The sequence below is a fragment of the Thrips palmi genome, unplaced genomic scaffold (genome assembly GCF_012932325.1).
Source record: "Thrips palmi isolate BJ-2018 unplaced genomic scaffold, TpBJ-2018v1 HiC_scaffold_19, whole genome shotgun sequence".
NCBI classification, from domain to species: domain Eukaryota; kingdom Metazoa; phylum Arthropoda; class Insecta; order Thysanoptera; family Thripidae; genus Thrips; species Thrips palmi.
Genome location: NW_023144628.1, coordinates 9,087,534 through 9,099,958, shown reverse-complemented (window position 1 = coordinate 9,099,958; position 12,425 = coordinate 9,087,534). Strand labels below are relative to the sequence as shown.

The 12,425-nt window shown below is 38.6% G+C and overlaps 5 protein-coding genes across 13 annotated transcripts; 3 read left to right on the top strand and 2 right to left on the bottom strand.

Annotated features, from left to right (window-relative positions):
• The first annotated feature begins 144 nt into the window (after positions 1–144).
• On the top strand, positions 145–2,153 carry LOC117646317. Of its 5 annotated transcripts, none has more exons than XM_034387188.1 (8): positions 145–240; positions 442–501; positions 591–725; positions 806–942; positions 1,013–1,217; positions 1,293–1,372; positions 1,449–1,634; positions 1,769–2,153. In XM_034387188.1, the coding sequence occupies exons 3-8, from the start codon at positions 599–601 to the stop codon at positions 1,886–1,888; spliced, it is 855 nt and encodes a 284-aa protein (XP_034243079.1). In that variant the 5' UTR covers positions 145–240; positions 442–501; positions 591–598; the 3' UTR covers positions 1,889–2,153. The 5 variants fall into 5 exon arrangements, with proteins under 5 accessions (XP_034243079.1, XP_034243080.1, XP_034243083.1 ...); XM_034387189.1 differs by having other exon boundaries at positions 165–240; positions 445–501; XM_034387192.1 differs by having other exon boundaries at positions 201–216.
• A 13-nt stretch (positions 2,154–2,166) lies between these two features.
• Positions 2,167–8,152, bottom strand: LOC117646313 (cilia- and flagella-associated protein 45-like). Of its 4 annotated transcripts, none has more exons than XM_034387178.1 (11): positions 8,129–8,152; positions 4,566–4,633; positions 4,295–4,491; positions 4,031–4,171; positions 3,796–3,956; positions 3,529–3,718; positions 3,271–3,444; positions 3,004–3,177; positions 2,711–2,926; positions 2,428–2,597; positions 2,167–2,356 (listed from the first exon to the last, which is right to left on the bottom strand). In XM_034387178.1, exons 2-11 carry the CDS (start codon positions 4,615–4,617, stop codon positions 2,287–2,289), a joined length of 1,545 nt encoding a protein of 514 aa, XP_034243069.1. In that variant the 5' UTR covers positions 4,618–4,633; positions 8,129–8,152; the 3' UTR covers positions 2,167–2,286. The 4 variants fall into 4 exon arrangements, with proteins under 4 accessions (XP_034243069.1, XP_034243067.1, XP_034243066.1 ...); XM_034387176.1 differs by lacking the exon at positions 8,129–8,152 and adding an exon at positions 7,980–8,067; XM_034387175.1 differs by lacking the exon at positions 8,129–8,152 and adding an exon at positions 5,417–5,565.
• Positions 5,092–7,729, top strand: LOC117646314 (broad-complex core protein isoforms 1/2/3/4/5-like). Of its 2 annotated transcripts, none has more exons than XM_034387180.1 (8): positions 5,092–5,295; positions 5,620–5,793; positions 5,894–6,112; positions 6,182–6,346; positions 6,502–6,576; positions 6,655–6,733; positions 6,819–7,073; positions 7,162–7,729. In XM_034387180.1, exons 2-8 carry the CDS (start codon positions 5,620–5,622, stop codon positions 7,380–7,382), a joined length of 1,188 nt encoding a protein of 395 aa, XP_034243071.1. In that variant the 5' UTR covers positions 5,092–5,295; the 3' UTR covers positions 7,383–7,729. The 2 variants fall into 2 exon arrangements, with proteins under 2 accessions (XP_034243071.1, XP_034243070.1); XM_034387179.1 differs by having other exon boundaries at positions 5,093–5,295; positions 6,448–6,576.
• On the top strand, positions 8,144–9,653 carry LOC117646318 (serine/threonine-protein kinase Nek8-like). The gene is made up of 6 exons (XM_034387193.1): positions 8,144–8,273; positions 8,366–8,453; positions 8,522–8,692; positions 8,776–8,948; positions 9,023–9,173; positions 9,242–9,653. The coding sequence occupies exons 1-6, from the start codon at positions 8,227–8,229 to the stop codon at positions 9,452–9,454; spliced, it is 843 nt and encodes a 280-aa protein (XP_034243084.1). The 5' UTR covers positions 8,144–8,226; the 3' UTR covers positions 9,455–9,653.
• Positions 9,654–9,793: 140 nt separating this feature from the next.
• LOC117646319 (U2 small nuclear ribonucleoprotein A') lies at positions 9,794–11,951 on the bottom strand. Its single transcript, XM_034387194.1, has 7 exons — positions 11,742–11,951; positions 11,395–11,435; positions 11,203–11,309; positions 10,891–11,119; positions 10,686–10,812; positions 10,473–10,601; positions 9,794–10,388 (listed from the first exon to the last, which is right to left on the bottom strand). Exons 1-7 carry the CDS (start codon positions 11,821–11,823, stop codon positions 10,303–10,305), a joined length of 801 nt encoding a protein of 266 aa, XP_034243085.1. The 5' UTR covers positions 11,824–11,951; the 3' UTR covers positions 9,794–10,302.
• Positions 11,952–12,425: the final 474 nt, after the last annotated feature.

The window sequence follows — 12,425 nt, the reverse complement described above, 5'->3', positions numbered from 1 at the left end:
GGTCGCTTAGTTAAATTTTCACGACTGCGATAAAAAATATACCGCTGATGGATTGCTGTGATATTTGACTTGCTTTATCCAATCGATGGATCAAATGGTCATGAGAGCAGAGTAGAGTTATCAGCATCTCTCGTAAGTGGAGCATTACCAGCGTGCGTGTAGTGGTAGGGCCGCTCACAACATTTACAAAAGTAAAGTGGCGGTTGGAGGGAGCAGGTTGGAGAATTTCTGTCATTTTAGGTAGTTTTTCATGCACTTTCTCATTTTTTTTGCCATAGGTGTGGCTTTTAAAGTTTTACCTGTTTAATCTTTTTTGGAAACCCTGATACACGAAGAACTCCTGTAGCAGGAGGTTCGCATTTCGCCATGATTTTGAGAAAGCGTCCGTCACCCATAGATTTCTTTCTTGTTTGATTAACTACAACTTAATACTTGTTACAGCAGCTCCTAACGTGCCGACAATTCAGTTATTTCTGTCGCAAAGGCTTCTTTTTATCTCAGGTTGGTTGGATTATCTCCCTGACGAAAATCTATTTACGTTAGAACCTGCGATTGAAGTTGAAACCACTTGCCTGCCTTTCTTGCTTTAGTTTCCAGAATGGTGCGCACCAGGGCTAAGAAAGGCGCAGCTGCGTCTCGACAGAAGGAAAATGTGAACACCGATGACACAACAGAACAGTCAGAAGAACTGTGGAAATCATGGTTGTTGGATTTTGAACAAGAATGTAAGTGTTTAAGTGTGAGTGTATTTTTCTCTCAACCACATTTTTTAATTGTTTTCTTTTCAAATAATTGTCTTTTGCAGTGAATGGACGTTTTTACAAATTAAATGAGAAGTTACAAGAAGAGACAAGAGCCATTGATCGTAATTTACTAGTGATGCTAGCGAAAGTGCCTGCAAATGAAGCAAATCTTCAAGTTTCGCGTCTTGCAACTGTTCTTGTAAGTATTTACCTTGTTTTATGTTTTTGTGATAATTTCTTCTGTATTCATACAGTTGTTGTTTTTCCAGGGCGAGTCAACTGATTCTATTGACTCTTTTGATTCAACTCTTACATCGACCATCAAAAAACCTGGAAAAGGATTTGTTACAAGCACAGCCTTCAAGGCAATGCCTCCACCCCAAGACCCTGAACCTAAGATAGTCAGGAAGTCTAGAGCTAGGACTAAACGCACTAGAACATCCTCTCTCACTGATGTTTCATCGCTGCTACCAGGTAAATTGTGTTCTGATTTGCACCAGGAAATTTTTGTTCTTGATCATTCTTATATTCAAACAAATTTCTTCTCAGAAATTGGATCAAATCGGCGGATGACTCGCAGTTCCTCACAGCCAAGAGACAACTTTTCCAAAATTATTCCAGATTACCAGGTAACTTAGCATCTGTTGTTAATCAATTGTTATATGAATTTTTGACGTTTTGACCTCTAAATCTCTTTTCTACCAGACTCCAATGAACAGACCTGATAGAACAATGGTGGCTGTTACACCTAAAGTGGACCCTTACTCTGCCATGCCCCTGAAGCGTTATGCCCGGCAGGGAGAAATGGCCATATCACTCACTGGAAGTCCATTGATGATGACCACTAGCATCACAGAACCAAACATCAGTCTCCCTTTGAACAATGGACAGGTAAATTTTTGAGATCAGACAGAGTAGTTGGACTGTTTGTCAATAAAATGCAGATGCTTATGATATAAACTTGAACTTTTGTTCTACATTTTAACATTTTTTAAAAGAAATGTGTTCTGAACTTTTTATTGCAGGAGGTCTATTCCATTCTGCCAACCAATGGTCCGTGTCCAGTGATTCCATCAATTGACAATTCAACAAGACAGAAGTTACATCTCCTTCGTGAGAACTTAAACAGGATTTTGGGAGAATGATATCCATAAATTTTAACATTTGCCCTCAAGACTTGTTCATTCTGCAAGGATAATTTCTATGAAAAATAACCCTTTTATGTCATGAGATAGGCAGTTTTTTGTAATGTGAAACATTTATCATCTATTTTATAGTATATAAGTCACCAACTGATGAACAGCATGTGCCTCTTTAATTTGGATTGATAATTTAATAATTAAATATGCTGTCTAAAGTTTCTCAGTATTTTGTGTACATAAACATCAATAAATTTACAGAACAATCATTCATGTGTTTAACTTTTTTATTAATTATTTTTTTGTTTCTTGGTTGCCAATTATGTGAGTGCATACATTATATCAAATTCGTGGTCATATTATTGCTATTGTATGGTGTAGAGTATTTCTTACCTCATTGCCAATTAAGTGGCCTCATTTAGTTTAAGTTGGCGCTCAATTTCTTTTATGTAAGCCTCCGGAACTTTATTTGCCCTGCATGATTGAAGACATTTATGTTAGTAGGTAACTTATGTGATTTACATTTGTTTTAAGATCATGCTCACCTTAGTTCTTCAATTTTACGTTTCATTGTGAGTTGAAGCTCTCTCTTTCGTGACTCTTCTTCAGCTCTTACTGCATCACCCTCTTGGAACTTTAATTTCCTTTCCCGAATTCTTTCTCGTTCCTTTTCATTTATCTGTTCTAGTATAGCTGTACGGTATGCCTCCAAACCCTACAATATAAGTGTTATTTATGGAATGTTGTCATTTCTTTGATTAATGAACAAACCACAAACGAAAAATGAGCCAAATTTCCTCCTGCTGTGTACCAAACTTTCATACTTACTGATTGGCGCTTTATTTGCTCCAGCCTTTCCCTCTCTGCTTCCAACTGCTGAGAGCGAATGATACGTTCAAATTGCTGCTTCTCCCTAGCTATTTCAAGAGCTTGCATGCTACGGCGGTGCTCTATCTGCTCTTGCCTTGCTTGCTTTAGTTTTTGCTCCTCTTTAGCCTTTTTTATTGCTTCCTCTTTTTCTTTTCTTCGCCATTCTCGTTCCACCTTGTGCCAAAAATATGTTAATCTCTGCCTTTTAAATTTTCCAACTACAGTAATCTGGAATTCTTTAACAGTGTTACCTCATCTTGTGTCCTCAGTGCCTTCAGTTCATCTTGTTGAGATTTTAGATCTGACATTCTTTCTTGAGCTGCCCGTAGACGAGCTATCTCCAGTTCTTTCGCAAGCCTGTTTTTCCTGTGTTCTTCTTCTAAAGCTGCTTCTCTGGCTGCTTTGTCAGCCATAAATTTCTGTACCTGATTGAAATTAATTAGTAGTTTAACTTGAAAATGCTGTTTAATAGACTGTTACTAAGGAATATTGAAGACCAATTGCCCTATGAAATTTACTTTTAGTTCCGCTTGTCTCTTTTCCTCCCTTTCCAAATCTTGGAAGTACTTGAGTTGTTCATTCACTTGGCCCAAAAATTGGCGAGTTTTGGCTTGCTCCTCTAATTTATTATGATATGCCTGAAGTTCTTCCATCTGAACTTGCATTGCTGCTTCATTCATAAGTCTGCTTTCCTGGAAGAAAGGAATAAGATTAGATTAGTATTATTATCATCATCACAGTATTATCAATTGCTATTTTGAAGGAATTTTATGAACCTCCTCTTTACGCTCAGCTTCATGTATGCGCCCTGTTTCATTTTCTTGTATTTGATGAAGAAGAGCTTTCAGATAACGTTGATTCTTGAGTGCTTCTTCCTCTTTACGTTTCTCTTCTTCTTTAAGTCCAATCATTCTTTGCTGTTCCATCATTTTGTCAAGACGCTGTTCTTCCTCTATTAGTTCTTTCCTGTATGGCAGATGGCAAGACACTTACTACATGCAGTAAGATATGTAAGCTTTCAAAATTTAATTGTGATTGCTTACTGAATAAGTTGCTTCTCTGCCATTTGTGCCGATCTTATAGCATGGCATTTTGTACTTATAATTAGTCGGTTTGCACTTTTGACTTCATCTTGTGATTCTTGTTGTAACTCTCTCGCTCTTGCTAATAAATGTGCAGCCTTTCTTTCGGCATCTGCTTCAAGCTGTATATATATTTTTTTTAAATCATCCTTGAAAACTCAAAACTTGCTAAGGTTTGAAACATAATTATACTTACTTCAGCAAGACGGACACTTTTCACCCGGTACTTTTCAAAAGAATTTAGCTTTTCTTTTCTTTCAGTGCTTTCCTTTTCTAATCTTCTTCTAGCACTTTCTGCTGCTTCCTGTTGCTTTAATTTTTCGGATGGAGTTAGAACCTGTAGACAAAAAGTCTTCTAATTTTTTGGAAGTTACATGCTTGGGATGGCCTTAAGGCTCAAGAGCTCAGGCATCTCGCAACAACTTCTTTTAGTTAATCTCTTTAAAGAACTGTTTTTTACCTTTGATTGCTTTACTAGACGACAAAACTCTCCTTTATCAAAGTAAATAGGGTGCACATTGGGTTCTGGTCCTGGTACAACAAGCTTTCGAACCATGTCAGGTCCTTTTAGTGTAAGAACTTCCTTGCCATAAGTAGCTGGTTTCTGGAATCTCTTTGGAAGTGTCATTGCCACATCTAATGCTGTGCACTTTTTTTCTGAAAAATAAATAAATTACAAAGTTGGCAATGTAAAAAAAAATATTGAAACACCGTAGGTGAAAATTCCCTACCATTGCTTGGTTTTGAGCTGAAAGTCCTCCCTTTCATAGAAACAGATGACATGATTGATCTCCAGACGCTGGAACAGAACAATGATGGTCCAAGTACTTTGTTATGTGAATTACAAACGTGACCAGAATATCTCACAGATTGAAGTGAGACAACTGCCAAATAATTGACTTTTAGAATAAGTGACTTTTAGAATCTAGAATTTGCGACCATTACATCGTTTGTACACGATAATAACAAAAAAATGCCTTGTTGCTATGGCTACAAGCGCCATGAGCGCTGAGCCAGATCCCAGATGAAATCATAGACAACCAACTACAAAAGAGTTTTTTTATTTTGCTTTGCTTTTTAATGGGAAGAATCACAAAGTCTCGCCACGAAACTCCTCAAATTTTCCATCACCCGTATTTACAGACAGGACATACGTTGCAAATGATCTCTTTTTTAATAATCTTGCATTACTCGCGGTCAAACGTACTGGAAACGGAAACGGTAGGGACGGATTGTGAGCGAGAGAGAGAGAGAGGGCGTAACAGAAAACAAAAGAGTAGTGACAGTAGTCAAGCAGCAGACGAGCGAATTAAGACGCGCTGAACGACGGGGAACTGCCTTTTTTCGACCTTTTTCCCCTAGTTTCTGAAAAGAACACTCTTTCTATTGCATAAATTCCGATAGAATAAAGACCGGAGTTGTTTTTCTGTGGCACCAGATTTGCGACAGGCCTTGGCGAAGGTAAGAAGGGTCTTTGTTTACATAGGCCAAAATCGAATATTTTCACATGATTGTCATCGAGTACAGGTGGTGGAGCTACATTTATTTTAATAGTACTTCGGCACGATGTTTCTCTACTTACATCCTACATAAATATCTATTACACCAACTCTGAAACCGATTTCTATGTTGTGACTGTGGTTTTAACCTTATGTCAACATCCCAGCACAAGCAAGGAAGGATGGTTGGGGGATTCATAGATTTGGAAGAGTTCATTTGCACATTGATAATTTGTTTCATATCACTCGGAAAACGTCTATAATACTGTTACTTTTCTTATTTCAGATGTCAGATGTACAAGATTTTTGTTTGAGATGGTCAAGCTATACTCAGCAGCTTAGTGAAGCGTTGAGAACTCTTCTGGATAGAGAGCTGCTCGTTGATGTAACACTTGCCTGTGATGGAAGGTCTCTACGTGCGCATCGGGCAATCCTCTCTGCATGCTCCTCATATTTTCAGGTTTGTCTTGACAAACCCTGAGGGCTGGATTTTATTTCAATATTTTGCTCCTTTTTGGTTTTGCACTTCACCAAAGGACATAATTTTTTTCTGATTTCAGGACCTTTTTCAAGAAAGCACACATCCTCACCCTATTGTAATTTTAAAAGATGTGAGATACCACGAATTGGAGGCTTTAGTAAAATTTATGTACCATGGGGAAGTAACAGTGAATCATGACACATTACCAGGCTTCTTACGGACAGCAGAAACTCTTCATGTGAGAGGGCTTACTGATAATGCTCTGTCTGGGAGTACCTCTACTCCTAATTCATTTAAGGTTTGTTTGTGAATTAGGAATGAATTTGTTGAATTCAAAATGCCTAACAGCATGAATTTTTATCCATAGGTGGATAACGGAAATCAAAGAAGCTTGGATGATGATGAGTCTTTCACTGGTCAAGAAGGCAATTCAACCACCGCCCAGCGACTTTCTCCTGTTCTCATGAAACGTATAAAACTGGAAATGCCGAGTACTTCTCAGTACCAACATTCTGTTGGGCTTCCACATTCGGTCAGTTTTTGATCATCAAAGCTTAAAAACCACAGTAATCTCTTGATATCTTGAACTGTATTTAAAAACAATTGGTTTTATAATTTTCATTATCATCATAGGACATTGATGAAAATTTGAATGGCCATAGTACAGAGGAGCATTCTTCTGAACAGGACCCTCACTGCCCCATTGGATCGGATGACATGCCTGCTCACTTAAACCAAGAACAATACAATGTACCAAGATCTGTGAGTTTTTACATTTATCAGTTTTGTTTTGTTTTGCTTTGCTTTCTATCTGATCCACCATTTATTAATTATCTTCAGGTGACTACTTTGGATGGATTGAGCCAGCTTGTTATGCCGGTTTTACATGAGGATACCTCCCACTCCTCTCATTTTGTTGGTGAGTGCTGTACTTACTGATGTTCTTGAACTTCCAGAATACAATAGTTAAAAAAATGAGTTAATGCATACATTTTTAAAAATAGGTGCTAACATTCAAAACCAACATCATCAAGTGCCACAACAGCAGCAGCCCATCTCTCACCAAGCAACACAACACAGTACTAATAATTCAAATACAACATCTAGTGGAGCAAGTCGTCCATTTCGTCAAAGAGTATTGTACAACCAAGAACAACTATTACAATTGGAGGCTTGGTATCGTCAAGATCGTTATCCAAGTGGTGCCCACATGCATGAATATGCTGATACATTAGCTGCAATGGTACCCAATACTCCAGGCAAGTATATTTGTTTATTTTTTTGAATGTTTAAATTTTCTCTTTAATTTGTCTCGCAACTAAATAGCTTCTGTTTTGTATATTTCAGGAAGCATAGGCGCACAACCCATGCGACAAAATGTTGACTACTGGTTCCAAAATAGACGTCGCAAAGACTTTCACCCTGAAGTCATGCAGCAACGTGAGAAGAAGAAATTAGCCAAAACCTTGTGGGGCAATTACAATGGCAATAATGGCAATACACCCACTACCTCTGGGGATGGCACCAACAGTCTCTCAGAACATAATGGTTCCGCTAGCAGCAGATGATACACACCTTTTTAATTTGACACAATAATTATATACATGGCAGCATTAGCGAGTGACTTCTAATATAAGTTATTTTTAAATGGTAGAAATAACATTCTTATTAAGTATAGACATACTATTGTGAAAACGATTTTAGTACCCACACACCTAGTCAAGAGGCAACTGTAGATCATTTCATTTTGTGTACCAATAACATGACATTGCTATTTAACTGTTCATCTAAGTGTAAATAATAATAATAATGGCTCACTTGTTACTAACAACATTTCTCCTTATATATAAACTGGAGAGTAATTTTCTTTGTGTGTTTTCCTCGTCAAAATATAAAATTATATTTTAGCATTTGATGTGTTAGTGGTGAATTATTTCTTGCTTACTCCTTTGACTGGTCTTTCCTGTAAAAATGCTTCTGTACACTGTGCATGATATTTTATGATAATAATATGTTTTGTTTTGGTTTATTAAAGTAATACTTCTAAAACCAAAGTTAAGTCCATGTTAATTCATAAACCAATGTCTACTGGCACTGTCGGCACGTGCGAAAAACAAACACCTACCACACCCCACCCATGTATTGTGAGCCAATAAGTGGTTTACCAAGCAGTGCCAGCAAAACAGCATATTTAAATATTGCACTACACGAGACAAATCTATTCTCATCTTAGAATGCCCACAAAAGACATAGATCACATGTAACTTAAAAGCAGAATTGCTAACAAGTCTCAGTGTGAGAAAACTTTGTTTACAGTCTTCATGTCAACAAGTGACTCCAGTCTTGACACACAGACCGCCACCGCCGGTCGCTGTTCCCGCCCGCGTGTCACATCCACATCTCACACTTGTTATGGAGTCTTATGAAAAGATCAAAGTTGTAGGACGAGGTTCACATGGGTAATTTTGTAGTGTACTACTAGAAGAGGAGTTTCCTTGCTCTTTTACTACTTCAAATGAAGTTGAAAATGAGATTGCCCATATAATTACAGGTTGGTGTCCCTCTGTCGTAGAAAGGACACCAGTTTAGTTATTCTTAAAGAAGTTGCAATTGATCATCTTACAGAAAAAGAGAAAGAGGTAATACAGAGCTCATGAGCCATCCTAGCTGTTCTCAATGCTATCTCTACCTCATTCTTTGCTTGCAGGCAACCTTAAATGAAGTCCTTGTTTTATCGAAGTTGCATCATCCCAATGTCATAGCATACTTTGATAATTTTATTCATGATTCCTCAGTCAAGATAGTCATGGAATATGCAAACAGAGGAAGCCTCCATGACTTCTTAGAATCTCAGAATGGAACACACTTACCACAGGAAGTACATACATCTTCATCAAAAAATCAAAAGTGCTTTTTATGTGGCTTTTCGGCCCCAAATTTTATTGCGTGTTATCTTTGCAGGATGTCATGCTAATGTTTACCCAAATAATTCAAGGGTTGCACTATATTCACAGCCAAAAGATCTTGCATAGAGATCTGAAAACCCACAACATATTTGTCAGTCATGAGCCAAACGTCTTTTCGATGCCAATTCTCAAGATTGGAGACTTTGGAATATCCAAAGTCCTTATGAGGTATTCATCAGGTAAAACTTTCTCGTGTTTACCTACACAATGTTCTTTCAAATGTTTTTTTTTCTTCTTTTCAGTCAAAGTAAAGCTAGCACAGTACTGGGAACACCTTCCTACTTGTCACCAGAACTTTGTCAAGGCCAAATGTATGATGAGCACAGTGATATATGGGCTTTAGGATGCATTCTGTACGAAATGCTTACCTTCAAAAAGGCATTTGAGGCACCAGTAAGTTGGGAATTTGCTTTTCCACTGCAGTGAATTAATTGATCTTACTGATGCTCCCCTTATTTCAGACATTAGCTAATCTTGTCATCAAAATTATTCATGGGAAAGTGCCATCAATTGATTCTTCAAAATATACAGTAGGAATGGAACAGCTTCTCCACTCCATACTACAAACTTCCCCTCATGATCGTCCCACAGCAGCAATGCTCCTTTCCCATCCATTGGTGTGTGCATCACTTTGCACAGTGGGCACGAACCTCGGCAGAATCAATCAGGAATGAAATCAAGGACAAATATCACGTTGTAGAGTGGTTTAATTTTTGTTACAACCTGTTTAGCAATAGAATAAATGTAAAGCAAGAAAAATTACAACATCTTCCAGTAGTAATCATCTGCTCAAGGTGGCTGCTCCCTGTAACTGAGAAGATAGTGATTCAATTTCCAAAGTAAATAAAATCTGTTTTAAAAAAGAGAGATCAATTTTGACAAAAAATTATTTTTGTAGTGTTTTATCCATGCATGTGGGAACAGTATTTGGACTGGACATGCACAAGAATAAAGTTTGAATCGCTTCTCATCCTTTTGCCTATGCATGCCCTCATAATGAATGTAAACAAGACTAAACAATTTAGGTACAATTTATTATGTGCACAAGTCACATTCGTTTTGACTGATACATTTGTAGTAGTTCTGTTCTTTCCAGACATAACATCATCATTGCAATAGTTTTAACAGAAAAAAAAATCACAACAAGGAAATAAGTGGTAAATTAAATGAGTCTCAAAACATACATTTAAAAACCCCTATAGGGAAAACATGACCAATCAAATAGTTGACCAGGCAATTTTTCCCATGCACTTGGAAGATTCATACTTACCTGTAACCAAATACAGAAGAAAAAAAGTTGTGGGGAGGGGGTTTAAAGCAAAAGAAATAATGTGATGAGAGTTTCAGAACAAAAAGGAAGGGAAAAAAAAAAGAAGGTAGGTCCGATCATAAGAAGGCTGTCCCAAAATATGAAACCAAATGAGAAATGAAATGATGTAGTGCCAATGGTTGTTTCTTTCTTGGTAAAGTGTCTCCAGTCATTCGGTTCTTTGAAAAATCACTGAAGTAAAACTTCAAGATTCTAATTCCCATTTGATGTGTGACTAGTATCCATTGGTTCCTCTTCTTCTTCCTCCTCAGCTACTGCTGCCGCTGCTGAAGCAAGGCCTGGAAAGAAAACAACAAGTAACGTGAAGGCATTCATAACAATGAATACATAGAAACGTTGTGGCGCAAACTGCATTTAGGTACCTTTGGCTGTTTCCTTTTTACCAGGAATTTGCCCCGCTTGAAGCAACCGGTTGAGGCGCTCAATTTCTTCCAGTGAACTGGCTTTAGAGATAGCTTCTCGCATCTTCCAAAGATCTTCCGCAGAGGGTCCTGAATGTGAAATAGGATAAAGTAGATATCCACAAATTTCAAGACACTTCTCTAAATATGGAAAACACACTTAAATAATCATACCTTTGTTTGCTGGGTTATCAACAGGTAATCCCGCACCGGGAACAAATGTTTTCGCCTTCTTGGCAATTTCTCTCTGAATTTCTTTTCCAACTTTACTCTTAAACAGAGTTTTTGCTTCGTCCCTCTCCTGAAAAATGAAACACAAAAAACATGAGTAACAACAATAAATGAGACATGGAAATGGAACTGAACTGGGCGAACCCACCTTCTGCTTAATCTTTTGGAAGTCAAGTAGTCTTAACTGTGGTAGCTTATAAATGAGGTATAATCTGTAGTGTGGCCTGGAAGTCACTGGATTATATAACAAACTCAATGTGCTCAGGTTTTTAAGATTTGTGAGAGGATCCAGATCCCCCAATTCTTGCATTTGATTTCCTGTTAAAATTAGAGACTCCAAATTGGGGACTTGTTCTCCAAGAGAATCAGATATTCTCCTGAGAAACAAAAATTTGAAGACATTGAATTAGAGATAAATTTCTATTCAAACAAAGACAAAGAGTATTAAGTTTACACTTACACAATTCTGTTATTGTTTAATAGTAGACACTTTATTCTTTTCAAAAGAGGGAAACCATCCAGCTTCCTGACATCATTGTCGGACATGTCAATGGTATCAAATTGATCCTGAAACACACCATTTCAAACATTAAATGAGAGCAACATAATTAGTATGGTGGTTGCATGTGCAACAGCTAAGACTGCCACTTACCATAGTTGCACCCATGTTTTCGATTACTGGTATTTTATAGCCTGTAGAGCAAAAGATATATTTAAACTTTGTGACAGAACATATCAAACACTTCAACAGCAGCACTGACACAAAAAATAAACTTGGTACAGTTCACGGAAATATATAGGTTAAGGAGATTATAATCAAACCAGTAAACAGAGATAACAAACGTTCGCACAAGTTTCAAAATTTGTTAAATTGACAACGCCTCAACCATGGAATCGCGAATAACACCGACAGGCGACAACAGACGTAATCTCTTGATGCCTGTTGTGATTGATGTACAGTGTTGAGGTTAGTCGGGGTGGCGGGTAACGCCGCTTTACCTCGTAAGTCCAGCTCGCGGTCCCGCACCGGATTGATGTACTGCATCGACTGGTTGATCAAGTCTGGCGTTAACTTCACCATTTTCGATTGACGTAATGTACAACAAGTGAAATCGAGTGAAACAATAACACAAAAATGCCGCTATGAACGCTGTTTACAACATCGCATGTCGCCAGCCGAGACAGGAAGACGACAGTTAGACCACAGCACCGACGCTCGAAACGCTTGGGGCAGTGGACCTGCCCTGGACTAGACTTCAACCCCATCTTTTTCGTTAAAATGCCCATTTAAAATTTTAAAAACTGAAGCGACGAAGGTGCTCCGAAAAAATCAGCGAATATGGGATATAAGAGGTGGCGGGGAGCAAAGCTAATATTTTTCAAGGTTGCACATCCCGTCGAAACAGACGGCAGGGCGGACAGGGCTAGCAGCGCCAAAGTACAAACGGTGGCGGCGCGGCGACAAACACCATCGTCGCTCTGTCTCTCTCTCGCACTCCTGGGGCGTACCGTAGGCCGTCGGCTGCCGTCGGGGTGCGAGAGAGGCAGCGTGACGAGACGAGCACGGCGGTGGGGACCATATGCACTAACGCCGCGGCGAGGCAGGCGGGGCGTGGCGGCGTGGCACGGGGCAGACAGGCGTCGATAAGGGCGCCCGGCACGGCAGACTGATTCCGAACGGCC